The 25,902-nt window shown below is 53.9% G+C and overlaps 3 protein-coding genes across 30 annotated transcripts in view; 2 read left to right on the forward strand and 1 right to left on the reverse strand.

Moving 5' to 3' along the window:
- Positions 1 to 2,174, forward strand: part of CAMK2G (calcium/calmodulin dependent protein kinase II gamma) — a 53,848-nt gene extending 51,674 nt beyond the window's left edge. For all 20 annotated transcript variants that reach the window (XM_032839839.1, XM_032839945.1, XM_032839906.1 and 17 more), the window contains one exon: positions 152 to 2,174. Coding sequence is in view for 1 of the 20 variants with exons in the window: in XM_032840103.1 (XP_032695994.1) it covers positions 152 to 213 (62 nt within the window). In the remaining 19 variants the exon portion in view is untranslated. The remainder of the gene's footprint in view (positions 1 to 151) is intronic.
- Positions 2,175 to 2,756: 582 nt separating this feature from the next.
- Positions 2,757 to 10,916, forward strand: NDST2 (N-deacetylase and N-sulfotransferase 2). Of its 4 annotated transcripts, none has more exons than XM_032840220.1 (15): positions 2,757 to 2,919; positions 3,570 to 3,707; positions 5,177 to 6,518; positions 6,711 to 6,798; positions 7,114 to 7,268; positions 7,453 to 7,638; positions 7,910 to 8,038; positions 8,171 to 8,353; positions 8,448 to 8,544; positions 8,913 to 9,036; positions 9,166 to 9,340; positions 9,583 to 9,702; positions 9,810 to 9,919; positions 10,071 to 10,194; positions 10,291 to 10,916. In XM_032840220.1, exons 3-15 carry the CDS (start codon positions 5,514 to 5,516, stop codon positions 10,414 to 10,416), a joined length of 2,622 nt encoding a protein of 873 aa, XP_032696111.1. In that variant the 5' UTR covers positions 2,757 to 2,919; positions 3,570 to 3,707; positions 5,177 to 5,513; the 3' UTR covers positions 10,417 to 10,916. The 4 variants fall into 4 exon arrangements, with proteins under 4 accessions (XP_032696111.1, XP_032696119.1, XP_032696094.1 ...); XM_032840228.1 differs by having other exon boundaries at positions 2,759 to 2,919; positions 9,532 to 9,702; positions 9,810 to 9,882; positions 10,092 to 10,194; positions 10,291 to 10,406; XM_032840203.1 differs by having other exon boundaries at positions 2,762 to 2,919; positions 9,532 to 9,702.
- A 121-nt stretch (positions 10,917 to 11,037) lies between these two features.
- ZSWIM8 (zinc finger SWIM-type containing 8) lies at positions 11,038 to 25,586 on the reverse strand. 6 transcript variants are annotated; one of them, XM_032840120.1, is made up of 26 exons: positions 25,048 to 25,586; positions 22,784 to 22,937; positions 22,432 to 22,526; positions 22,082 to 22,254; positions 21,800 to 21,907; positions 21,603 to 21,684; positions 21,349 to 21,469; positions 20,911 to 21,112; positions 20,616 to 20,791; positions 19,017 to 20,010; positions 18,123 to 18,254; positions 17,810 to 17,989; positions 17,520 to 17,703; positions 17,211 to 17,309; positions 16,496 to 16,620; positions 15,535 to 15,775; positions 15,278 to 15,436; positions 14,951 to 15,179; positions 14,487 to 14,776; positions 14,206 to 14,330; positions 13,054 to 13,542; positions 12,645 to 12,828; positions 12,365 to 12,541; positions 12,071 to 12,190; positions 11,636 to 11,746; positions 11,038 to 11,515 (listed from the first exon to the last, which is right to left on the reverse strand). In XM_032840120.1, exons 1-26 carry the CDS (start codon positions 25,253 to 25,255, stop codon positions 11,055 to 11,057), a joined length of 5,619 nt encoding a protein of 1,872 aa, XP_032696011.1. In that variant the 5' UTR covers positions 25,256 to 25,586; the 3' UTR covers positions 11,038 to 11,054. The 6 variants fall into 6 exon arrangements, with proteins under 6 accessions (XP_032696011.1, XP_032696005.1, XP_032696006.1 ...); XM_032840114.1 differs by having other exon boundaries at positions 14,107 to 14,330; positions 25,048 to 25,583; XM_032840115.1 differs by having other exon boundaries at positions 12,669 to 12,828; positions 14,107 to 14,330; positions 25,048 to 25,577.
- Between the last annotated feature and the right edge of the window lie 316 nt (positions 25,587 to 25,902).

The raw sequence follows: 25,902 nt of genomic DNA on the forward strand, positions 1-25,902 counted from the left end.
TGAAGCGATGTTATATTTAAATGCTAGCTTCTCCCCCATCCTCCACCCTCTCAGGCAGACTTGGCCACGTGTGTCGTGTGTTGAAGTCCCTGGAACTCATCTGTGTGCTTATTGTCCTTTGTTCTGTTACCACGTCTGTCCTCTTTGACAGGGGCATTAGGAGATCCCAGCCGGAGGTCAAACCTTCGCAGCCAGTGGCTCTGGAGGGCCTGAGTGACAGCGGCAGTCCTGTTCGTTTGAGGTTTAAAACAATTAAATTACAAAGCGGCAGCAGCCAATGCACGCCCCTGCATGCAGCCCTCCCGCCCGCCCTTCGTGTCTGTCTCTGCTGTACCGAGGTGTTTTTTACATTTAAGAAAAAAAAAAAAGAAAAAAGATTGTTTTTAAAAAAAAAAAAACCGGAATCCATACCATGATGCGTTTTAAAACCACCGATAGCCCTTGGGCTGGCAAGAAGGCAGGAGTTTGTGTGACACCCGTCCTGGCATGAGCAGCCGGCTCACCCGCCAGCCCTGAAGAGGTGAGCTCGGCCTCTGGCCTCCGTGGACCCAGGGGACCAGGCGAGAACTCTGACAGAGCTCTGGGGGCTGTGATGTGACTGCAGCCCCTGAGGTGGCCTGCCTGCCCCAGGTCTAGGAACGGACTTCTTCTGAACTCGCATAGCGCCTAGAATGAGGCTGATGAGAACATCGTGGCCATCAGACCTACCTGGGAGAGAACACAGAGCTCCCAGCCTGCTGTGGAGGCAGCTGAGAAGCAGTGACCTCGGGACTGAGGGCCTGGACGTTGCTGTACTGTTTCGTTTAGTGTAGAAGGGAAGAGAATTGGTGCTGAAGTGTGACCGCTGCAAACCAGATGAGAAACCTCGTGTTAGTCTGACATGTACTCACTTACTCATCCATTTCTCTAGGATGCACAATGCACGTGGGCCCTGATACTGAGGCCCCATACCTGCAGCTGGGAAGAGGGAGGGGTTGCTGCTTTGCTTTGTGTTTGTTTTCTTATAACTTAGCAAGGAGAGAGCCAGGCCCAGGCCAGGGCTCCCCTTGCTGCCTTTGGTGGTTCTGTTTCTGTGCTGATTTGGACCATCTTTGTCTTGCCTTTCATGGTGGTGGTCCCCGTGCTGACCCTCATCTGGGCCTGGGCCCTCTGCCAAGTGCCCCTGTGGGATGGGAGGAGTGAGGCAGCGGGATTGAGTTGATGGTTGTTTCTATGCATTCAGGCTGCCCTCAGGACTGCCTCCCTTCTTACTCTTTCCTTGCTGCACGTCCATCTCTTTTCCTGTCTTTGAGACTGACCTGACTGCTCTAGCAAGAAGAGGTGTTCTCTTTAAAGAGGCTTCTCTACTGACCAACTGAAGTATATGACTTACTGCTGGACAATCTGCATGGGCATCACCCCCCCACACCTGCATGTATCCAAAAGAGGTGTCCAGAGCCAAGGCTCCTACATTCATTGTCCCTCTTTGTGCTCAAGGAGTTCCATTCCAGGAGAGAAAGATCTATACTCTAAACAGTTAGGAGAGAAGATAATGGAGGAACAATTGGTCATGGCCTCGGTTTCCCCAAAACAACTGTGCAGACTTATCTGCACAAATATCTGCACTATTGGGGGAAAGGTGGGTAAACCCAGCTTCCTGGACTACGTGTAGGAGGCACAGGAACTGGGAGAAGAGGCAAAGCTACAGATTTACCTTGGAGCCAGCTGAGAAGAGAGCAGACTCACAGGTGCTGGTGCTTGGGTTTAGCCAGGCTCCTCTGAGCACCTCATGCATGCCTCAGCCCCTGGGCCCTAGCCCTTTCTTGCCCTGCAGCCTGCAGTACCAGCACGCAGACGCCTTCACCACAGGGTTTGGTTTTGCTGGCTTGAAGACAAACGGTCTTAGAGTTCATTAAGACCCATAGCTTCATATGGCTGCTCCAGCCCCACTTCTTAGCATTCTTACTCCTCTTCTGGGGCTAATGTCAGCATCTATAGATAATAGACTATTAAAAAAAAAAAAATCACCTTTTAAACAGGAAATGGAAGGCATTTGATGCAGAATTTTTGCATGATGACATAGAAATAATTTAAAAATAGTTAGTGTTTGTTCTGAATGTTGGTAGACCCTTCATAGCTTTGTTACAATGAAACCTTGAACTGAAGATATTTAATAAAATAACCTTTAAACAGTCCATTGTGTTACTGCTGTTGGAGGCTTATAGCCAAAGGCTTAAGAGTTTAGCAGCCTGGGTTACAAGGCTTCAGATGGAGAGATGGATGTAGCTTCTCCCACTCCCTTGGGGCCCATTTTTGAAGAAAACTTGCTCATAAACTCATCGGCCACCAACCGGCCCACCGGGCTGCAGAGATGAGTTTGGGGGTGGGGGTGGGGGAAAGCTGCGGGCCCTTCACTGGTGGGCCGGGGTCTCGCCCCGCCCCCGGGCCCCGCCCGCGTCAAGGGCTGCCCCGCCCCCCGGCCCCTCAGTGGGCCGACTCGGCTCCCCCCTCCGCCGGGCTGAGTGGACGAGCCCGCAGCCTGGGCCCGCCCCTGCCCGGGGAGTCGCGGCGCCCGACGCTCGCCAGACTGTGCCACCGGGCGGGGAGGAGGGGGGGCGCCTCTGCGGGCGGGGCGCGCAGCCCACCGTCCCGGAGTCCAGGGTTCCACAGAGTGCTGCGGAGGACCGTTCGGATGCCCCGCATCTCGGCAGTGCGGCTGCGAGGCCCGGACTCTGAGGGGACCTGAGCGGGCGCCGCGAGCGGCAGCGCGCCGCCTCCCCCCCGGATGGGAGCGGTGGTTGCGCCCGGCTGCGGCAGAGCGTTCGCTCGGAGATGGCGGAGCCGCCGCGACGCGGCCCGAGGCCCCGAGAGCTGGGAAGCCGGGCATCCCCCGGACGCGGCGGAGCCCGGGGCCAGCGGGGACGCCGCCTAGTCCGCCGGGTGAGCCGCCCTTGAGGGTAACCACCCCCACTCAGAGTGTGGCCCCCACCCACGGTTCCCGCAGTTCCTCCCCTCACAGACTTCCTCTCACTGTAGCCACCATAACCACCCGCGGGGTTGTCCTGGGCGGCCCCCAGTGCGGCCCAGAGCGCCCCGGTCGTGCGTCCCTTCCACTAGCCTCCCTCGGAGTGGCCTCAGGGCCCTCCGTACGGGGCTCCTCCTCCCCTTCGGGCTCTCGCAGCCCAGCGCCTGCCTCGATGTCACGCCAGGCTCTCCTCAGCGCGTCCCTTGCCTGGTCCCCAACCAGCGCTCCCTTCATATCCACCTGTGACCTCATGTTCCCCCTCAGCAGGTACCCACCCTCGGGGTGCCAACCCCGCATTCCCGTGTCGCGGCTGGGTACCCCCTCCTTCCACGGCGTCTGCACCGCTCGTCTCCCCGCGCGGGGCCCCCAGCCCTGCCTTCCCCAGTCCCTACCACTGGTGCTGTCGCCCAGCCCAGGCCTGGGTGACCCCTTTGGTTTCTGCCTCAGAAACCTCCCGCTGTTGCCCACGGGTACAGCATCCCTTACCCCGCGTTCCTATCCCATCCCACACTCTACCCCATAGCTCCCTCAGCGCCCCTTCCCTGAATATTGCTGCTGCTTCTAGGTGTGAAGCCAACATGCAGTGGTTTAAGAGCCCCGGCTGTGGAGCTTGACAGGCCTGACTTTGAATCCCAGTTCTTCCACTGACTGAGCTGTGTGATCCTGGGCAAGTTTCTAAGCTTCTCTGGACCTCAGATTACTCGTATGTAAAATGGGGGTAATAATAGTCTCTACCTCTTAGCTACCTCCCAGGGCTGATGTGAGCATTAAACATATGGGAAGCTCTTAGGAGAATGTCTGACAAAGAGTAAGCTGTCAGTAACTATTTACTGTTATTCTTAACATTAAGGGGTGAGATACCCTGAGTGTCTCACCTCAGTGATGACTTTCCACTACTGTGTTTCCCCCCAGGAGTTTCCTTTACCTCTTAAGATTCCCTCCTTTCCATCACCATTTTGATCCTCTCCCAGCTTGCTTTTCACATCAGTTAATTTGACCCAGGCCAAAGCTGAACTGTTTTTAAATTGTCTCTCTCAATTCTGAGGAACCCTGTCGCTGCCTAATCACCCCTGAGATGTGTATGTCTGGGAGGGGGTAGTAGAGAAGGATTGCCAGCCACTGCACTTACTAGGAATGGCTAAGCTGGAGAGAGCAACGATACAGCTTCTAGAAGCAGTCTGTCTATTGAAGAAAACAGGTCTTCAAAATTAGGTCTCCCTGAAACTGTTTTCTGATCACATTGTCCTTACCCGTCTCTTATTGGTTGGATATGACTTAAGCTCCTGTTGCTCTCATCCAGCCCCACACAGTTTGCTGTTTTTTTGTAACGGGATTCAGTCCCTCATATCTCCACAGGCTGGCTCAGAACCTTTCTGAGCTGTTCAGTGATGGGATATAGTATCACCGAGGCTGAGTTAGGAAGGAAAACTGAGGTGATAGGGAGAGGGACTCTGGACTCAGAGCTTATCTTAGACCCCTGTGATATGGCCTGCCCTGGGGGTACATTTTTATCACCTCTCCCACACTGGTGCAGGTGAGGTGAAGGGCAGGGGATGAGTATTTTTCGAAAACCACGGAAAAGAGAGTCCCCACGTTCTGGGTTTGGAAGCGAATAGAATGATTAGCTAGCAGCATTTCTCTGGCCTCTTCAGCAACCCCCACCATAGTGTTTTCCTGACTGCAAGTTCGTTAGTGCTTTTAACTTGTGATGTTGGGTTTGATTGATGAGGAAGATTAACAGACTCATGGGTTTCCTCTTATCTGATATTTCGTTGGAGCATAAGACTTGTGGGTCTTTCCGTCCTTTCCTCCCAGGCTGACCACTGACCCAACTGCTCAGTCGTGGGCTGGAAACTTCTTTCAGAGAAGGTTCATTTTCAGTCTCCTGGGCTGTTTGGTCTCTTGCTGGTGGAAGATTTGTTCCCTTCCAACCCTTGGATATACTCCTCAGGAAGGAGAATTTAGACAGTATTCTAAGAAAGGGAACAAGCTATGAAGTGAAGGTGTGAGACTCAGATTGTGGTGTTCTTCTACAGGAGTTTTTTGGTGTTTTTTGTTTGTTTTTTTTTTTTTGGGAGAACAGATCATCCTGTAAAGCAGGAGGTAAGAGAGATGGGTGAAGAGGGGAATGGATGAACGAAGTAACCCTTGATTTCTCTGTCTTACAAATAGTGAGAGCAGAGATGATGAACTTTCTTGACCTCTGATGTGAGGAGCTCAGCAGGACCAAGAGTGGAGCCTGGCTAGATTTGCATCCTGAAGCCATGGACCAGGGGGCCATGGTGACCTGATATCAATGGACTTTGTCCAGTTGCCCCCTGTTGCCCCTTCTAACTCCCCTATGCTAAAAGTAAGGGAACTTGACTCCAACTTTTCAGGGAACTGACCCTGAGGAAATCCTTTTCCCTTGTCTTTCTATCCTTCTACCCTCCTGCAAGAGCCCCAGCCTATAGAACTCCTACCTCCCATCCCCTGAGGTAGTCCCCATCCCTACTTCCCCTTCCCCGCCATGCTCAAGCTGTGGAAGGTGGTACGCCCAGCTCGGCAGCTGGAACTGCACCGCCTCATACTGCTGCTGATCGCGTTCAGTTTGGGCTCCATGGGCTTCCTGGCTTACTATGTATCCACCAGCCCCAAGGCCAAGGAGCCCTTGCCCCTGCCCTTGGGAGACTGCAGCAGTGGTGGGGCAGCTGGCCCTGGCCCTGCACGTCCTCCAGTCCCACCACGGCCCCCCAGGCCACCAGAGACAGCACGAACTGAACCTGTGGTCCTTGTGTTTGTGGAGAGTGCATACTCACAGCTGGGGCAGGAGATTGTGGCCATCTTGGAGTCTAGTCGTTTTCGTTACAGCACCGAGCTAGCACCTGGCCGAGGGGACATGCCTACACTGACTGATCATACCCGTGGCCGCTATGTCTTGGTCATTTATGAAAACCTTCTCAAGTATGTCAACCTGGATGCCTGGAGTCGGGAACTGCTAGATCGGTACTGTGTGGAATATGGTGTGGGCATCATTGGCTTTTTCCGAGCCCATGAACATAGCCTACTGAGTGCCCAGCTCAAGGGCTTTCCCCTTTTCCTACACTCAAATTTGGGGCTCCGGGACTACCAGGTGAATCCTTCTGCACCCCTACTGCATCTCACACGTCCCAGCCGCCTGGAACCTGGGTCACTGCCTGGTGATGACTGGACCATCTTCCAATCCAATCATAGCACATATGAACCAGTGCTTCTTGCCAGCCTTCGGCCAGCTGAGCCCCCTGTGCCAGCACCAGTGCCTCGCCGGACCCGGCTTCCCACCGTCATACAGGACCTGGGGCTTCATGATGGCATCCAGCGGGTGCTCTTTGGCCATGGCCTTTCCTTCTGGCTCCACAAACTTGTTTTTGTTGATGCTGTTGCGTACCTTACTGGCAAGCGCCTCTGCCTAGACCTTGACCGTTACATCTTGGTGGACATCGATGACATCTTTGTGGGCAAAGAAGGTACCCGCATGAAGGTGGCTGATGTTGAGGTCAGTCTTTTTCCTGACTCAAGTTTCTTTCCTCAGAAGCTGTTTCAGGCTCTGTCCTTTCAGACTCCCTTGACTCTGAGCTTGTCATAGGTATTAATCCCTGCCCTTTTTGGTCAGGGAGAGCATCACTTTTCATTTTTCTCCTACGTAGTCTGCTCTCATGATTTCTCATGTTCCTGCCACCTTTCCCAGGCTCTGTTGACCACCCAGAACAAACTCAGGACCTTAGTCCCCAACTTCACCTTCAACTTGGGCTTCTCGGGCAAGTTCTATCATACTGGTAAGTGTATTCTCCTGCTCCCTCAGCATATCAAGTTTAGTTTGATCTGACCCCTCACTGTTCATCTTCCTAGGCAGAGAAGTTGGAGGAAAGCGTCAGGGCTTGGGGCCCAACTGTTGTAAGGAGCTAGCAGTGGATATGAATTTAGGTTAGCATGGGTGGCTGGAGAGCAAGTCAGCAGAGCGGGCAAATCGGCTTAGGTAGTCAGAGGTCAGCAGTCTTGTCCCGAGAGTGGGAGGTGGTCAGTATTATTACAGAACAGAGGAGGGCACATGGCCTGACTGGCTGTGGTCAGTGGTCAGTGTGTGATCATAGGGACAGAGGAGGAGGATGCAGGGGACGACATGCTGCTGAAGCACCGCAAAGAGTTCTGGTGGTTCCCCCACATGTGGAGCCACATGCAGCCGCACCTGTTCCACAATCGCTCCGTGCTGGCTGACCAGATGAGGCTCAACAAACAGTTTGCTCTGGTGAGACCCTTGGATCTCTTTCCTATACTTTTTCCCAGAGATATGCTTCCTTTTCAACCTTCCCCTAATGGGGTGCCCTCTCCCTACCCTGTCCATTTTTCTTTCTGTGGAGGCATCCCCACCCTCTTTACCCTCTACTCCCTGAACCTCACCAGGTCCTGGTGAGAGTCTATGCCATTCCCAGGAGCATGGGATTCCCACGGATCTGGGGTATGCTGTGGCCCCCCACCACTCGGGTGTGTACCCCATCCACACGCAGCTCTATGAGGCCTGGAAATCTGTGTGGGGCATCCAGGTGACCAGCACTGAGGAGTATCCTCATCTCCGCCCTGCCCGCTACCGCCGTGGCTTCATTCACAATGGCATTATGGTGAGGGACCCTCGATACAAACTTGAATCAAACTCCTATGTTTAGACAGCCACTAACCTGCATTGTCCTATGTCCTGTCAACTTCTAGTCCAAGTTCACATAGTAGGGGGTAGAGGGGTAAAAGTTATAATGCGCATAGTAAGATCTATTGGTATAAGTCAGTCCTCTGCAAACCCAGGGAATCCTGATGCTGTAGGGACTTTTGTCCCTTAACCTACTTTTCGTTCCACCTTTCAAATCCCATCTGTCTCTTTCTTTTCCTGCTTTCTAGGTACTGCCACGGCAGACATGTGGCCTCTTCACTCATACAATCTTCTATAATGAATATCCTGGAGGCTCTCGTGAACTAGACCGGAGCATCCGAGGTGGAGAGCTCTTTCTGACAGTGCTGCTTAATCCGGTAAGGTGCTGAGAGGAAGGGCTAGAAGACTGGCAAGCCAAAGTGTATGTAGGCTAGGACCTTTGCTCACCAAGCCTGATTCAGAGGTGGGGTAGGCTCTCCCACTTCTGACATGGAGGCACCCCCTTGCAGATCAGCATTTTTATGACCCATCTGTCCAATTATGGAAATGATCGGCTGGGCCTGTATACATTTGAGAGCCTGGTGCGCTTCCTCCAATGCTGGACACGGCTACGCCTGCAGACCCTTCCTCCTGTCCCTCTTGCACGAAAGTACTTTGAACTGTTCCCTCAAGAACGGAGCCCCCTTTGGCAGGTACGGATGGAGCTCTGGCTGACCAGAGAGACATGCTAAGGGTGGTAAGGGTTGAAGGAAAGATTAGACATCTGATTCTTTGCCTCTCTTTCAGAATCCCTGTGATGACAAGAGACACAAAGATATCTGGTCCAAGGAGAAAACCTGTGATCGGCTCCCCAAGTTCCTGATTGTGGGACCCCAGAAGACAGGTGAATCATCTCTAGCTATTTCTTGCCCTGCCTTAAACCCAAAGGATTCTTTGGCCAAAGAACTCCCTTCTACCTACCCACCCCTCCTTAATCCAGTCTCCTGAGACAGTGATTCTTAATTCTGGTGGTACCTCAGAATCATCTGGATTTTTTTTTTTTTTTTTTTAAAGATCCACAAGTGATTCTAATACAGTCAAGGCTGAGAACTACTATTTTAACCCTTCCTTGGGCCTTTCTTAGTCTTTTCTTCTCTCACTGTAGTTTGTCCAAAGGGGCTACCCAGAGTAGTTATTTTCTCACCTCCTTAAAGCTCATGTTGTTGATCTGGCTGCTCTCCCACAATACTTTGGACTTTCTCTCCCGTTTAGGGACCACAGCTATTCACTTCTTCCTGAGCCTGCACCCAGCTGTGACTAGCAGCTTCCCTAGCCCCAGCACCTTTGAGGAGATTCAGTTCTTCAACGGCCCTAATTACCACAAGGGCATTGATTGGTGAGACTGAGACCCCTTGGAATGCTTCTCAGAGGAACACTCCCTTCACCACCCAATACCCCATTCCAGCTTCCACTAGCACAGCTTACTCTGCAAATTAATCTGCCTCATATCTGTACTACTCCCTAGGTATATGGATTTCTTCCCTGTCCCTTCCAATGCCAGCACTGACTTTCTATTTGAAAAAAGTGCCACCTACTTTGACTCAGAGGTTGTACCACGTCGGGGGGCTGCCCTCTTGCCACGAGCCAAGATCATCACTGTGCTCACCAACCCTGCTGACAGGGCCTACTCCTGGTATCAGGTGAGCCTGAAACTAGGGCTACATTAGGGCTTAAGGGAGATGGTGACTGCTAGACAGGAAGCAAGAAGGTAGGGAAACTAAACCAGTTGCTTTGGGGAAGGATTCCTATGCTGTTTATTCACTAGATCAAGAGTAGGGCAAAATAATGGTCACATCACCCATCCCTTCCCTTCCTATTCCTTGTCCTTCAGCACCAGCGGGCACATGGAGACCCAGTTGCTCTGAATTATACCTTCTACCAGGTGATTTCAGCCTCCTCTCAGGCCCCTCTGGCACTTCGCTCCCTGCAGAACCGCTGCCTTGTCCCTGGCTACTATTCTACACATCTGCAGCGCTGGCTGACTTACTACCCCTCTGGACAGGTATGATCCCCCAGTAGCCCTTGTTAGGGTTCCCCTTCCCCTCCTCTTCCCCTTCAGCCTAGAGGCTTCTAAGGAATACAGAGGGAACCCCATCCCTGTCCCTTTAGTTGCTGATTGTGGATGGGCAAGAGCTGCGTTCCAACCCAGCTGCCTCAATGGAGAGCATCCAGAAGTTCCTGGGTATCACACCCTTTCTGAACTACACACGGACCCTCAGGTGGGAGAGTCTTGACCCAGGGGAGGAGGAATCTGGGGGAAATGGGGAAGCAGGTTGACCATGTCTGGTTGGAAGAGACATGTGTCCCTGTGAGCTGGGAGAGGTAGTGTACATTTATGGGGCTTGAATTTCCTTTCTCCCTACCAACTAGTGGCCTCTTCCTGTTGAGCAGATTTGATGAAGATAAGGGATTCTGGTGCCAGGGACTTGAAGGTGGTAAGACTCGCTGTCTAGGCAAGAGCAAAGGCCGAAGGTATCCAGATATGGACGCTGAGGTGAGTAAAGCCTGGGACAAGGTATCCCTCTCTGCCTCTAAAATCTCATCCTTGTCCCACTCCTTACCATTTCTGCCTCCATTTTTCTCCTATTAGTCCCGCCTTTTTCTTATGGATTTTTTCCGGAACCACAATTTGGATCTGTCGAAGCTGCTAAGCCGGCTTGGACAGCCAGTGCCCTCATGGCTTCGGGAAGAACTGCAACATTCCAGTCTGGGCTGATGTCCGGGCCTCCTGTACCAGCAGAAGCCCCCTGGTTCCCTAAAGGGCAAGCCCAGAGCAGGGCCCACAAGGGGGATTAGTGGCCCAGCCCCTACCCCTTCTACCTCAGTGGCCCCGAGGCCTGGGATGGCTGAGAAGGGAAGGGAAGTCCTTTCCCATAACTCTGGGGTCTTCTAAAGGGGCTTCCCTTGATACCCCACATCATGGTACTAGGCACCTTTGACCCATGGTCTTGGAAGGTGGGCAGGAATGAAAGGGTCCAGGCAGGGTGTAGAGGAACATATTAATCCAGTGATTTCCCTCTTCATCCTCAGCAGTACATCTATACCTGACTGTGGGAGGGACCCCCTACTGTGGGATCAATGGGATCTACCTGTGGCCCGGCCTCCCTACTGTCATTCACATTGAATGGGGATGAGGCTGGACAGTGGCTCATAGAGCTAAGTATGAGCCCTAGCTGTGGGCTAGAAATGTCCTTAATAAACATCCTTATTTTTCTGTTTTGTCTGCCTCACTGGAGTGGGAGAAACTTAAGACTAAAGCAAGTAACAGTCTTTCCCCCCACATCGGTTCAAAGCTCATCTGCACATGGAGGGAAGGAAGGCGAAGTCCCAGGTAGACTAGAGTAAAAAAGGAGTTTATATATTTATAAATGCCAAATAAATACCAGAGGCCACCCAATGCCCCCTCCCAGACAGGGCGGTCTCCCCCAACCCTAGGCTTCTAGGGTCTGAGACATCTTGGCCCCAAGCTACGGCCCAGGAGCAGCTGCCAGTCTGGGCTACCAGAGAACTGAGTGGGGATGATCTGTCCAGCCAAGATTCACTCCCTCTGTGTGAGGGGCCCCCATAGCCACAGGCCTGTGTCCCCGTATAGGCCCCTAGAGGGGCCAGATTCATGGGGAGAAGGTGGTCATCTCGAGTGAGACCCGCTGCCACAGCTCCTTGGTCTGTTTGCTGCGCTTGAGGTTCTGCAGGATGTCGTTGAACTGCATCATGCCCATGGGCGTCAGGCAGAAGGCGCTGCGGGCACTGCGGATCGCATTCACAAAGTCGTCGTAGTCGGCAGGGGTCAGGTGAATCAGGCGGTGGTGGATATACTGCAAGAGGATGAGCCACTAAGCACAGAACCAGGCCCGTCCTCCCTGGCCCGTGGGGGAACCTGTTCCATGCCTGCCCAGGAGGGGCTCCCCCCTCCTCCATCCATCCTGGGTTGGCACCTGCATGTATGCCTGCTGGCAGCGCTGCACCAGTTGGTGGAAGGCCGGGGCACGCAGGTGGTTGTGGGCATGAGCAGGGCTCAGCCGCTGCAGCGTCTCCATGACGATCTCCTGCAGCACAAACGGGCTCAGCACCCCCTTGGCTGCCCCCACACAGAACTGGTGCACGTAGTTCACTCCTGGGGGGCAGGGGGAGGGGCATAAGACGGGGGTGGCCACCTCTGCCCTAGGGACCCAACTTTTCTCTCTCAGCTCTGGCCTGGCAGAGAGCCTCCCTCCACCCCAGGAGCTGAGGTAACCCTCCACCCCCCGCGCACGCACACATACCCGGCCAAGGCCTCAACTCTGAGCAAGAGCTAGGAAGGAGGTCTGGGATAGGAAGGTGGGGGAAGTGGGTGGGGGGCGGACAATGGTCCTGGGGAGAGGAGGTGTTACCCAGCTTTGCTGCCAGCCCCAGCAACCATTTGACATCATCAGTGTAGGGGGGGGAGCGGGAGAAGTTGTTGGGGTGATCATTATGTGCTCGGCGACCCAGCATCTCCAGTGCCAGCATTCCTGGGAGAAAAGGGTAGGCACATGGTGGGGGTACATCCTTTCCCTCCTCTACCCCAGCCTGGTACACCTGATCCCACAGGAAACAAATCAAGAGCTGTAGGGAGGGAGGGAGGTGTCACCAAAGAGCCTGTGGCACAACTGCAAGTGGGGGCACAAAAGGGGACCTCCTCTCACCAACACGGTAGGCAGCGTGCAGGTGGTGTAGGCTGTGTGGGTTGACAGGCTGACTGTGTGTCTCCTCCTCGGGTGGTGGAAACCCCCCGCTCACCAGAGGGCTGGGCTGCGTAGTCAGGGCAGGCAGCGAGGCACCCTGGATGGCTGGAAACGTGGATGCTGGATGGACACTGCTCACTGTGGGAGGGATGAAAGCCATATGAGCAACTCACAGCCCACAGAGGGACAGAGAGGGTTCCTCCCCCATCTCCCCTGCCCAGTGGACCTCCCCTCCATTCACCTGTTCCCTGTCCCCACAACTCACAGGCCACACTGGTGGGCAGTGGGAGCCCTGGCTCTGTGTGGTAGGGATGTACTGTGATGGGTGCCATGGAAGGGACGGGGAAAGACACAGCAGTGGCAGCAAGTGAGGGGGGAGTCACTGAGTAAGGGTACTGAGCCCCCAAGAAGGCAGGATGCACACCCTAAAGACAGGGAGAAGAGAAGGAAATTATGTTAAGATGTAGTTCTCCCCCTTCTGCCCACAACTGGGTGTCCCTACATTTCTTAGATGGCCTGGGTCACCCAGACATGTACTACCTCACCAGGATAGCCCTATTATTCTCCCAGAGTACCCCACTCCAACCCCACACGAACTCACAATTCTTCCACATGCCCAAACCCACCCCCCAGTAGAACACTGGTCTCACCTGTGGGTATGCAGAGCTGGGCACAGGGAAGACGGCAGGCCGGGGCATGTGAGGCATTGGGTGGGCAGGGTGAGCTGGGTGGGTGAGGTATTGAGGGCTGCAGGGCAGGTGGGGCTGTAGAGCAGTATAGGGGTGCAGGCCAGGGGAATGGCCATGCCCCAGTCCTGGACCTGGATATAAACTGGACCCCACTGAGATGACTGGCACCACTGTGGCTGCTGCTGTCACTGCCGCCGCTGCCACTGTAACCGGCTCAGTCCCTGGGCCCCCCCTGCCCTCAGGCAGCCCCCGCCCAGCCTCCCCAGCTGCCCTGATCCCACTGGCACTACAGCTTGTAGCCCCTTCCCGGGCTGTGGATGAGCCACCTGCTGTCTGCTCATATAGCCAGAACCACTGGTGAGCAACCTCAAACAACACTTCGGGGTATACACCCCCACCCTTAGCCGCCTCTTCCACTGCCATGCAGGCCTTCTCCAACATGAGGTTATCCTGGAAGGAAGGGCACAGAGGGTTAAGGTGGGGGGGAGGGTCTTTGCTCAAGCACGTTTTAAAGTAACATTCCAACATCTCCCTCTCAGTTGGCTGGTTCCCAAGGAGGCAGCAGAGGTTAGGGCCAATGCTCAGAGTCTGTGTCAGAGCAGGAAATATTTCACACAGGCACTGAACAAAACACCTGCTGACCAGCAGAAGACCCAGGTTATAGTCCCAGTTCCAAACTAACTTAGCCACACACTCCCATTCAATTCCACTGTCTCCCCCAGACCTGCTCTAAGGATTCCAGCCTGGTGATCACCTTGGTCCCTAAAATATAGGCCTCCATTTCCTTATCTATAAAACAGAAATAATCCTAATCCCAGAGTTACAAAGTAAAAGAAGTAATAGATATTAAAATGCATTAATATTAATATGTCAAGTATCACCATAGCAGGATAAACTGGACAATTTGTGAACTTCAGGAAATGGGAATTAAGAGCTGGGCTGTTAGTTTTCCCCATGCACAGTGCCCCTGCACAGATGCCTCAAAGCAGGTCCCCAGATTGCCTGTAGAAATACCTGCTCCTTGCACTGCACCAGGGCCCGCTGGATCTCATTGGGGTTCAGTGCATGGGCATGAGGCAGGCAGCTTAGAGCTAGCTCCGCTGCTGCCCTCACCATATTGGAGTCTCGTGCCCGTGATGCCCTGTCAGCCAGGGATGCAACCTCAGGGGGTGTCAGGTGTCCATCCCAGCATTCTACCAGTATAGTCAGAGCTGCACTGCCAATCTCCATTGCCTGACCTTCAGGGAAAGGAGCAAAAATCAGAATGGGGTTAGTATGGGCACCAATGGGGAGCAGGAATGGTGTCTTTTATCAGATCAGTAATTCCACAAGGATAAGACTCCGCTCTATCAATTAACCCTCCTCCCATACCCAAGTCAAGACGCTGGGTTTACCTGTAATCCAGGAAACGTGGGAAGAATAAGTACGTGAGAGCCAGTTGGGAGAAACAAAGTTGTGCAGGCCAAGGGCATAAAGCCCAATCTCGAAGGCGCAAAGGTGCAGGTTGCGGTGAGGACCCTGGTGGCCCCCTGAGGAAGATGGATGTGTGAAAATGGAAGTGCTGCTGTTGCCCCCTGCCTTGATCAGCACCGTCTTCGCCAACTCGAAGTAGAAGTGTGCAGCTGCCTCTGATGGCTGATTGGGTACATGAGGGGCATGACTCTCGGGACGGCGGCCCTTGTACCTGAAGGGGCAATGGGGTAGGGACGGGGATTGGGGTTTCTCTGAAACGGGTATCCAGGTAGGGTGGGAAAAACCAGGGTAAGTAGGGTCACTGGGGGAACAATAGCTAGATTACACTAGGGATGTGGCTCTGAGGGTGGGCCAGATGAGAGGAGATGGTATTTCTTACACTAACCTGCCAACATCAACGGTCTTTGCCCGGGCCCCTCCACTGGCACTGGCCCGGCGACTTCCACTGGAGGACGAGGAGCCCAGAGAGTCCGAGGAAGAGCTGCTGATGCTGTCACTGTCCTGTCCTCGGCCCCAGGAGGTGGGGGCCCAGCCCCCTCTAAGTGGCCTCCGGCTTAAGGTGGGAGAGCTATCCGATGTGGTTTCAGGGGCACTGCTATCAATGCTGGCCATACCTAACCCCCCAAGACAAGTGAATCTCAGAAGCTAGAAGTTCCAGAATTCAGACTTCAGGAATATCCTTCCCTCCATTTCATCCCACAGGCTCTCATACCTGTGTGTTTCTTCTTAGGCCGCCCTGGGGAGCCCCAGCCCCGTCCATTGTAGCCTCCACGACTGCCAAGTGCCAGGCGGCTGGGAACCTTCCCTTCTGGCCTAGGGGTCAAAGCTGCCTCAGATGGGAGACCCTCACAGGGAGAATGTGGGGAACTTTCTAGGTGGGGAAAACAGGACACTGGGATGAGCTCAGGAAAGAGGACCCCAACACAGTTCCACACCATTCATCCCCCCTGCCCAGTGCCCCCACCTCACCAGGCACATTCTTCTCTGTGAAGCCCTCAGTGGGGCCTGGCCCAGCCCCTGCCACACTCCCTGGCTGAGTAGGCCCTGCAGAGCCTGAGGTCAGCGGTTGCAAGGTCCCTGGGGCAGATGGGCCCCCATGCTTTGAAGGAGACCTCTGGCTGGCTGTGGCTGGGCGGCTAGATGAGTAGAATGAACTCAGTGTCTGGGGCTTATGCGTCTGGCTCTCTCGGTCCAAGAGTTTGTCTAAGATCTGGAGAACAGAAGCAGCGACAGGATGCCCTTTATCTCCTGACTTCAATTTCTATTACCTTCCTCTCTCTTTGAAACAGCTTAATATTACCTGTTCAGGAAGCCTTCCCCAGTTAGAACCACAGGAGAACCATTCCCCCCATGCCAGGATTAGAGCCAGCTTACATATCTTGATAACCTAAGACTTAATCACAGGACTGAGTATATTGATACTCAATAAGTATTGAAATAAATGTATAACTGACTCTATGCCCTCTGTTTCTCTTCTTCCATTCCCTGCTCAAGCACTCCTATGAGAACCACTGGTCTTTTTTTTTTTAGTTTTTTCTTTTATGTTTTTTTTGTTTTGTTTTTTAGTTTTGTTTTTAATTTTAGAGGGAGAGTGTACATACAAGCATGGCAGGGAGGGGCAGAGGGAAGAGAGAGAATCCCAAGCCAGCTCCACACCCAGTGCAGAGCCCAACACGGAGTTCAATCTCATGACCCTGAGATCATGACCTGAGCCGAAATCAAGAGTTGAATGCTCAACTGAATGAGCCACTTAGTCCCCCTCCCCGCCCCGCCCCCAGCAATTTGGTCTTGGTCTTTATGAAATGTCTCTAAGATTCTCCCATTAATCTCCTATGAGCAATATAGCCCTTTCCTCATTATACTGGAATTCCTGAGAAAGGTGGTAAAATTTGCTCTCTGCCTGTCAAAATCCCAGTACCTCAGTCCCTACCTTTTTGAGCTTGGCTTGGTCATCCTTGTAAGTGATCATCAGTGCCAGTGCCAGGTCACCCTTCTCCCGACGTGTGCCTTCACACAGGAGGGGATGCTCTGCCTCACTCACTGTTGTCTTCATACCTGTGAGAAGAAGGGTCTCATAGGGCCTGAGAATGGCAATAACTCTCAAGACAGCAAAGGTGAACAGGCCAGGGCTGCTGAGCCACCAGCATCTGAGCTGAGTAGTTCTCCTGGACCAAACCATAGCCCCTGTGCAAAGTCCCCAGTGCCTATTACATCCAGCCTTAGCTTCGATCTGCTTTTAAAGACCTTCATAACCTGACCCACTCTACCTTCACAGCATACCCATCACTTCAAGGATGTTGGACTCCTCACTCTCATGAAGACTTGATTGCCCCTGTGTTTTTATTCATGGTGTTTTGTCCACCTATCAAAAACTCAACTGATCTTTTAACCCACATTCCATATTCTACACCCACCCTGAGTCCTTTTCCTAGATTTTTGTTTCGCTGCCCTTATAATACCCAGCACCCAAAGGACATATTTTGTTCCTAAATTCTTGACTGTCTCATAGGCACTACTTGGCTTATATAGGTCATTCTGGTTGTCCCACTACCCTACAGTCCCTTCAAAACATGGCCATGTCTCACACCCTTCATGGCCTGAGCCAGGCTTAGCTCACAGATGTGCTCAAGATATGCTAGACTCACCTAAGGCAGCAACTGCTGCTTCAAATCCCAACTCCTCATCCCCAGGCATCTCGTTGTTCCAGTTACGACTCGGAGGCCGGGAACCCGTGGGAGAAACCACTAGATTAAAGTTGGAGTAAGTCAGCCAGACAGAAGCATCACAGGAAAGAATGAAATGTAGGGAACCCAAGACCCTTATCATTCCAGACCTCTCATGAAGCTGCCTGATGGGTCCTAAAGGCAATTCAGAGCCTTGGGGCTCTTGGTTTCTCCTTAGAGAAAACTACTCCTACCCAAGATTCCTACTTGCTGTAGAGTCACGTGCCATACCTGGAGCACAGAGAACGTCAAAGATGAAACTGGCCAACATGAGAGGCAAAACGGGCCGATAGTCACAGAGCGTCCCCTCCCGGAGCTCCTCTGCCCGGCACCGCATGGTACTCATCTCACTCGGACCCAAAGGAATCTTCTTGAGCAGAGCAGCCACCTCAGACTCCTGGTATGCCAGCTTCACCTAACAGTGTAAGAAGGAGCTCAGACCTCCAATACTTCCATGGAGATCAAGCTGCAAGGCTCTGAGGAGACGGCAGTACAAGGCTCAGAAAGAAAGAACCTCTGACCTCCAAGGCCTTGGTAGAAGCCGGGGGCCTCTGCAGCTCCAAGGCAAACATGCCAACACGGAAGGCCAGGTTGTGGTGCTCCGGACGCTCACTTAGCACTGTCAACAGGAAGGCTGCCTTGGTCAGGGTGTTGGTGGCCACCCAGGTCTGACGGCTCGTAGACACCTTGTTCTTCTTGCCCTGAAGAAGTACAAGGAGGCAGGCAGATGAATCTGACTCATCTTGGTGGAGGGAAGAGGATGCTCTCACTTGGGATGGGGCATAGAAGAGGGTTAAGGGTGAGCGGAGAAGGAGGTAGGTGGGGGTCTCTCACCTTGGCAGGGGGCGGCTCTACCTTGAGGTCGGGTGGGTTGGCTAGCAGGTCCTGGGCAAGCTCCACGGTGAGGCGGGAGGCCTCACTGCTGTAGCCGTGCGCATGCAGGGCCTCAGCGCAGGCAAACAATACCTGGAGAGCACATGGGCAGCACGCAGACTGAAGCCCTACCTTCCAGGGGCAGGGCACCGTACTCACCCACGCAGCAAATATCCTGTGAGTACTTGCTATATGCTAGGCCCTATACTGCTCCTGGGGACACCACAGAAACCCACAGTCTGATCAGAGAAACAAACACATGAACACACAAACCAGCGTGAAGCCAGCTACCACAGGGAAGGGTCAAGAGGGAAAATAGGTGGGGAAGATACCTCACAGGGGCCTGGGGCAGAGGAGCAATCTCAGGGAAAACTTCCTTGAGGAAGTGATCTCTAAAATATCTGAGACCTGAAGAAGGAACAGGAGCTGACCAGGTAAGGTGAGAGAAGAACATTCGAGGCAGAAAGGTCAATCTGTGCACATGTAAGGATGCAAAGAAAGCACATGGCAAGCTAGAGGAATGGTTCAGCTGACCAGCATGAAGGACAGAACAGCTAAATGAGTCAGGAGAAGCACACAACGATCAGAACACGTGGAGCCTCACAGGTCATGCCAAGGACCTTCATTTTTAAACTCAGGGCAATGAAAAATACTGAAGACTTTTAAGTATCAGAGTCACACCATCAGTTCAGGAAAATCAATATTGAAGCAGTGAAGAGAATGGACTGCAGGCAGGGAGGCCAGCTAGTAGCCTACTGCCAGATTCTAACAGCCATGCTCTACACTCCTGACACCCCCAGCTACAGCCAGCTGGCCCTGCTCCCAGCTGTGGCCAAGGAGCACCCTCCTGCTCACCTCCATGCGGCTCTCCTGCTCCAGTGGCTTCAGCCCGGCAAACAGGTCGTGCTCCTCCCCGGCCCCGCCCTCGGCCTTCTCTTCCTCGCCCCCAGCCCCATCCTGGGCATTCAGATAATATGCCTGGTAGTCATCATCCTCCTCTCCAACTGCGGTGGTTGCCTCTTTAGTTTTGGGGAGCCCACTGCCACTCTCATCTGTGGAAGGGAGGTCGTCCCGAGTACAGACCTCCCCAGGCAACAGGCCATGGGGGCCAGCAGAGGCTGTGGGAGGCTCAGGCCCTTCTGAGAAGTACACACCACCATCTTCTTCGTAAGTATCTGGGGGTTCAGGAAGGAAGGTGGAAGGACCTCGGGAGCCACTGGGAGGAGGGCAGAGTGGAGGGCTCTCAGGGAATCCACCAAAGGTGCTGGCCTCTGCACCCAGGGCCAGGCTGCTGTCATCCAGGCTCATCTCGGCCAAATCTGGCTCCAGGGAGCTGTCTTCACTGCTCAGCCGTCGCTTGCTCCCACCGCCTGCTGAGCCCTTGCCCCCACTGCCAGCCCCACCCAGTGCCTTGGCTTTGCCCCCACCTGGACCCATCTTATGCAGAACCTTGTCTCCCCCCTCAGCAGAGAGGCGGCGGGGCCCCCGCTGCGATGAGGGGACCCCCTCACCCAATCCCTTGCGCTTGGCCCCAGGCTCCTTGGGCCGCACAGCTGGCTCAGAAGGAAGAGGTCGGGGACGCTCCCGTGATTCCTCCAGGGCCCCAGATCGGGAGGCACCTGGCCGAGGTGGCAGGGCTCGGGCCCAGCACAGTGCCAACTTCCGGTCCGTGCCGCTGTAGGTGACACCGGGAAGCGGGTAGGCCTCTTCCCAGTTGAAGTAGCATGCCTCCACTGCCGGCCGGAAGCCAGGGAAGAGCCGCTCCAGGGTCTTTTTGTGCTGCCCCCGCTTCACGTTCTCAATCACCTTCAGCTGCCACTGGCGAAGCTGTGCACACAGTTCCCGGCGGCTGTGGGAACAAAGTCGGGGAGGTTGCGGGGGGGCGGGGGGGAGGGGCGGCACGGCTATATTCTGCCCTGAGAAGTGATGGAAGGAGACAGAGCAGGCATAAACCCCAGAAGGGGGTGCCCAGGGAAGGGCCCAGGGAAGCACTTTTTTTTTTTTTTTTTAAGATTTTATTTATTTACTTGACAGAGAGAGATCACAAGTAGGCAGAGAGGCAGGCAGAGAGAGAGAGAGAGGAGGAAGCAGGCTCCCCGTTGAGCAGAGAGCCCGATGTGGGGCTCGATCCCAGGACCCTGAGATCATGACCTGAGCCGAAGGCAGAGGCTTTAACCCACTGAGCCACCCAGGTGCCCCCAGGGAAGCACTTCTTGAACAAGCCCACACACATCACTCCAACACTCAAATACTAGGGAAAGTGGGAGCTATTTAGGGGAGGGAAGGAAGAAAGCCTCTCAGAAAAAGGACTCCTAAGTCACTGGTAACCCTAACGCTCAGCACCTGCCATTTCCCAAGGACGAGAAGAATAGGACATCTCTATGTGTGCAGGAGACAAGGGCCAGATCTGTCCCAGGCTGTCCCAGTACCTGCGCTGCCCAGGGAGAGACTCACCGCTGAGGGCTGAGTGCAGGGTCCAGAACAGCTAGCCTCCACAGTGTGACCATCTCATCACACATGCTGGCACACGCGTGGGCTGCGACCTCTGACTGCCCATTGCTACGACCCGTGTGCCCACTGGCACTGCTGTGGGAGGCGGAGGTGCGCACGCTGTACCACCAACCTGTTATCTGGAAACAAAGAGAAAGATAGAGCAGCCCTCCCCTGCGCCCCTGTCGGCAAGAGGGAAATGAGGTCCAGGGAGGGAGAAAATGAACCGCAATGGGGTTAGCCAACTCCAGAGGGTTACCTGTTCGTAGGTGAGGCACTGGTCAGTGAGGATTTCCAACAAGGGGGCAGCATTGCTGTCCCTCCGTTTGAACATCTCCCGCACAATGCTAAGCAGGTTCCAGACCCCCTCTGGCTCGCGGCCCCTCAGAGGGCGCAGCAGACATGCCCATTCAGCAGCAGCTGGAGGCTCCGTGGAAGACAGGTACATGGAGTTCACATCACTGTGAAGGCAGTGGAGTGGAACATGCTGACCCCGAGATGGGGCTGCCTTTGACAAGTCAAAGTGCACCTGAGCTTTGACCCAAAAGGGGTCCTGACCCAAAATACAAGGTGTAGGGGGAAAAGGATGTCCAGGACAAAAATTCTTGGAACACGGGTATTCACAAAACAAAGGAGCTCTCAACAGCCTGAGGGATGCTCCCTTCTGCCACGGATGCAGGCGTGAGATCCAAGGTACCTGAAGACCACAGGCGAGGGTCCACAGAACTTGTGCAGAGTCTTCTTGATGTTGTCGGTGAGTGTCGATTCATCCAAATACCAGGTACTCTGGTCAGAGGCGGATGGCCCTGCTGTGGGGTCTGGGGGTGACAGGCAGTCAGTTCTTAGAGATAGGGACCTGGATTTGCCTGACAACAGCACACTTTGAGGAAGTGGTGCTCTGCGATACCCTCCTCCTTCCCTCCTACTGCCCTGCCTTCGCTCCACACTAACCGGGGGCTCCACACACGGTATTGATGGCTGTTGACTGGGAAGAGAGGAGTTCATCCAGAAGCCGCTGGGCAGTGGGGAGGATCTGAAGTTGAAAGGGACAAAGGCATCGGTGACCCAACGAGGCAGTGTCTAACACGAAGGCTCACATGCAATCCGGAGCCTGGAGTTGGATGTGAGGGTGTGCCAACCTCACTCACCTGCTGAGGGAGCTCACTGATGAGGTACTGAGCAAACTTCTGCAGCTGGTCCCTCTGCAGCCGAGATAGGGACTCTGAGACCGGGGCACGCAGGCAGACTGCAGAAGCCTGCAGGGGACACAGAGAAATAGAAAAAGCTGAGAAAAGGGCTGCTATCGCTGGAGCTGGGGAAAGAGAGGCAGATTAAGGGGGGCAAGGGGGCTCACGTTGTGGCCAGGCATGCAGCGGAGAAGGGGGGGATGGAGCGTAGGATAGGACCGGGATAAATTGGGAGGGCCTCACGTTGTGGATGCGGAAGAGACAGAGTGCCACGACGTGAGTGCACCATTTGGCCCCAGCCCCACAGGTGCAGCTGCAGGAAGTGACCCGGCAGCGGTCAAACATCACAGCCACGTTGTAGGCCCCTTTGGGGGGGACCATCTGAGGTGGCACCACTGTAGCACTCAGGTGGAACCCTGGGGAGAAACATGGGCATGGTCAGGGAGAGCCAGCATGACAACATTCTCTGTTCGCAACCCTGGCCCTGCAGTTACTCTGGCAACCTGCTCTAGCTCCTTGCCATAGGTCCTTCATTCCTAACAGAGGGGTGTGGGAGAAGCAGGGGCTGCCGCAGGGCCAGAAGGCATCCTTACCTATCTGCAGGGGGTCTTTCACAGCCCTCATGCGGAACAGCTGGTCCCCTCGCTGGAACTCATCCGCACTGCCATTGGCTAGGCACGAATACAGCCTGGTAGTGAAGAAGAGGACACAGCCACAACTCAGCAAACAACTTTCTAAGGTCTAGAGACCCTGCCAGAGACCACAAGGCCCTGGGCACTCTCTCCCCAGCGTCACTCCCTCTTGGGGAAAATCCCAGGCACTCTCCTCCCCTTGTCTTCTTCTTACCACAGCCCCAATTACAGTATCTCCTTTGTTCTGTAGGAAGCCCAGTACACAGTGTGGAATATCAGGACCCACTCCCCACCATCAGTCCTTTAGCCTCACCGGATATCCTCTTCATTCTCAGGGAAGCTCCAAAAAGCAATTCGGAGCTGTAGCTGCTCAGGCACTGGGGGATAAACTTTCTCCACCACTTCAAATGGGATATGAAATGCCACCTGCTTTGCTGATAGCTCCACCAATGGGATCACCAGTCCATCTTGGAAACAAATGTTTGGGTGAGGGTAAAGAGAAGGGGAAATGAAAAGGGCCATGATTACTTGGCACCAATGCCAATGCCTAACTTCTTGGGCCCCACATCACTAGGAAGAAAGGGGAAAGCTGGGTGAAAAACCAAGGGACCCTCCTGTTAGGATTCATTAAGATTCATTATGACTCCCATCTGGGGGAGGGGAACTAATCAACTGCAGCCCGCAGCCTGCTACCTAAGGTCTAGAACAGAAGATACCAGGGATATCCTAGAAACTCCTGGCCAAACAGGTGTGTTCCAGAATCCTAGCAAGTAACCCCTCTCACACGGCTCAGCATCTAATTTCTCTTATACCTAGCATTTTAGATTCACACGTTGTTAACATCTCCCCTCTGACGTTCTCTTCTCTAATTGCTTTTTTACTATCCCTTTTTCTCTAGATGACTCTACACCTCTACCCAAGGAGTGAAGATGGGCCAGAGCCCAGAGGAGTTAAGAGAGGGAACTCCAGCACAAGACAGGCTGCTTGTCCTGTGGCACACCTGAACCTTGGCTTCCTACAATGGAAACCTGGGAAGGAGGGTGGGGAGAAAGATGGGTTATCCCAAGGGAACCTAAGTGCTCCTGTTATCACCTGGAGTGGGATGGAACTGCCACTCAAGATTTCCTACAGAGTTTTAACCAAATAGTGGTAAAACACAATAGACTGCATGCATATCTCCCCAAATTGCTAGTCAGATTAGAAAACAGATCAGAAAATCACGAAGCTGAAAGAAACCTTTTTTTTTTTTTTAAGTTAATCTCCTTATTTTACAAGTGAGCAATTGAGGGTAGCCCAGGAGGGCAGGGGGCTTGGGCAATGATATGCTTTCCTAGATGTTAACCTATTCAGGAAAATATCTATATGCTGAAAAATTTCACCAACATGACTTGGGTTACTTGCCTCAAAGCAAGGGAGCTCTAAACCCCAAGGCTACCCACACATACAAATGTGAAAGAAGCAAGGAGACCGTAAAAGACCCACAGTGAAACTGCCTATGATCTCTGTGAGCGTGTGGTTGTGTGTACACAGAACATATGCCACCGCTCCAAATGAAGTTGAACACTACCACTCCGAACAAGTGACAAATGTACATTTCTCTCTGTGCTAAAAATCTCTGTAGGACTGTTTGGAAAACAGGATTTTTGGAATGGCCAGAGGAGAATCACAACCCCAACTGCTGAAAAAAGTCAGCATGCATTGAGGCCCAGGACAAAAACTGTGCCATGAGGAAGGCAGGGAAAGGATGTGGTGAGTCTTGAGCCTGTGGAGCTTATCATCACTGTCCCCTCAATCCCCTTTCATAAGTGGAAAATTCCTCACAGCACTAATCAGTTAATTTACTGAAAGACCCAAGAGTGAAAGACACTTACAGCAAAAAGCAAGAAGAGTGTTTCATAAGGAGATCTAGAGGCAATTACCTGCACTCTTCTCGTGCCCCAGATGATACAAATGTAAATAATCCAGTGGTCCCAGCCTCGGCTCCTCACAGATGTTCAACATGGCCGAGAACCAAGCCTCTGATGTGAACCTATGTAACTATGGAATTTCCTCTCACAGGCCAGTTCACCTCCACTTTCCTCTGGATGGAATCCCCTCTTGGTGTAGCCAGATCAAAGACCGTCATCACCCTTAAGAGGAAGCTCCCAACGCACTTTGCAATGGGGCTGACACACCTCAAGTCGTCCCTTCTTCACAAGACACCTCTTACCCACCTTCTTTTCTGTTTTCTGGCTCCCCACGGGCTGAACTCGGTGAGTATTCCCAAGTCAGACGAGTTTTTTCTCCTACCCCATCTCTAAGGCAAATGAACCACAAAAGATCTACTTTCTGTCGCTAATCCTATCCAACCCAGGATTTCCCATCCACCGCTCCAAAACACACACATGCGCGCGCGCTCGCGCGCGCACACACCCTGATGTGGAGAAGCCAACCCCAGGAAGACGGGAAAAGCGAGTCCAGAAGTCCGTTCTGAGCTTGGGACAGCTCGCGGTCCGGGACAGCTCCCGAGCACGGACAGCTCCCCAGCAAGGCCTGAGCAGAGCCAGCCCGCTCCCTTCCCCCTCCTCTTACTCTCACCTCGCATTCTGGTACCGCCACTGCCACCTCCGCCACCGCCGCCAGTGGGGGAATTGGGCCCCGCGGACTGTTTGCGCCATCCCCGCCAGTTCTGGCAGAGGCTCTCGGCCTCGGAGATGAAGGAACAGAGCGAATCCTCCTCAAAGCGGTCCGAATCTTCGAATGAAAAGCGCTCTCCGTCCTCCCATTCCGCGAACATCAGCTCCATGGGGCCTGCACCCTCCGGGGCCGGGTCCCCCCCCGCGGATCCGGGGCCTGGGCCGCCGGCCGGGGGCTGAGGGGAGGCCCGGAGCCTGAGGGGCGAGCCGGGGCTGGGCGTAGCCGGGGCGCTCAGGGCGGCCGTGCCGGACGAGGATCTCAAGCCTGGAAGGGATATGGAACCGGGCCTCGCCCAACTGCGAGGTGCGAAAGGGGATTGTGGCCAGTATCCGAGACTCAGGGCCCGGGCGAAGCGCTAGGCAGCCGGGGCCTCTCGGCTGCTGCGGCGCCGCCTCCCCCATCAGCTGATCTGAACTTCCGGCCGCGCCGGCCACCACCACTTCCGCCTTCACGCGCTTCGGAACCGGACTCTGTACGGGCAGATGTAGAGGATCTGTTTGTTTAATTGCTGCATTTCCTGCCCCCCTTTTTTTTTTTTTTTTACCTCGAACCCACCCTCAGATACTGTAAGAGGAACCCAACCCCCAGAGGTATATAAATGACTACAGATCCCAGCAATAACTCGGCATCCATACTGTCTCCAAGGAATAAACAGCCGCCATGAATGCTGGGAATCGTAGGCTGTCAAGCGATAACACAAGAACTATTGGGTGGAGTTACTGTTTTAACTCCGGATAGGCCTTGGATCCGCATCAC

Source organism: Lontra canadensis, unplaced genomic scaffold (genome assembly GCF_010015895.1).
Source record: "Lontra canadensis isolate GAN:19392208 unplaced genomic scaffold, GSC_riverotter_1.0 scaffold3, whole genome shotgun sequence".
In the NCBI taxonomy this organism is placed as follows: Eukaryota; Metazoa; Chordata; class Mammalia; order Carnivora; family Mustelidae; genus Lontra; species Lontra canadensis.

Excerpts from the sequence above, each read along its gene's own strand:
- NDST2 (XM_032840203.1), top strand. The coding sequence starts at position 5,514 with ATGCTCAAGCTGTGGAAGGTGGTACGCCCAGCTCGGCAGCTGGAACTG. Across the intron at positions 6,519-6,710 it reads TGAAGGTGGCTGATGTTGAG|GCTCTGTTGACCACCCAGAA; the intron begins GTCAGTCTTTTT and ends CACCTTTCCCAG. Across the intron at positions 9,341-9,531 it reads GGGCCTACTCCTGGTATCAG|CACCAGCGGGCACATGGAGA; the intron begins GTGAGCCTGAAA and ends CTTGTCCTTCAG.
- ZSWIM8 (XM_032840114.1), bottom strand. The coding sequence starts at position 25,255 with ATGGAGCTGATGTTCGCGGAATGGGAGGACGGAGAGCGCTTTTCATTC. Across the intron at positions 21,113-21,348 it reads CCCTCGCCTGTGGTCTTCAG|TGATGTGAACTCCATGTACC; the intron begins GTACCTTGGATC and ends CTGCCTTCACAG. Across the intron at positions 15,180-15,277 it reads GCCTAAGAAGAAACACACAG|GTATGGCCAGCATTGATAGC; the intron begins GTATGAGAGCCT and ends TTGGGGGGTTAG.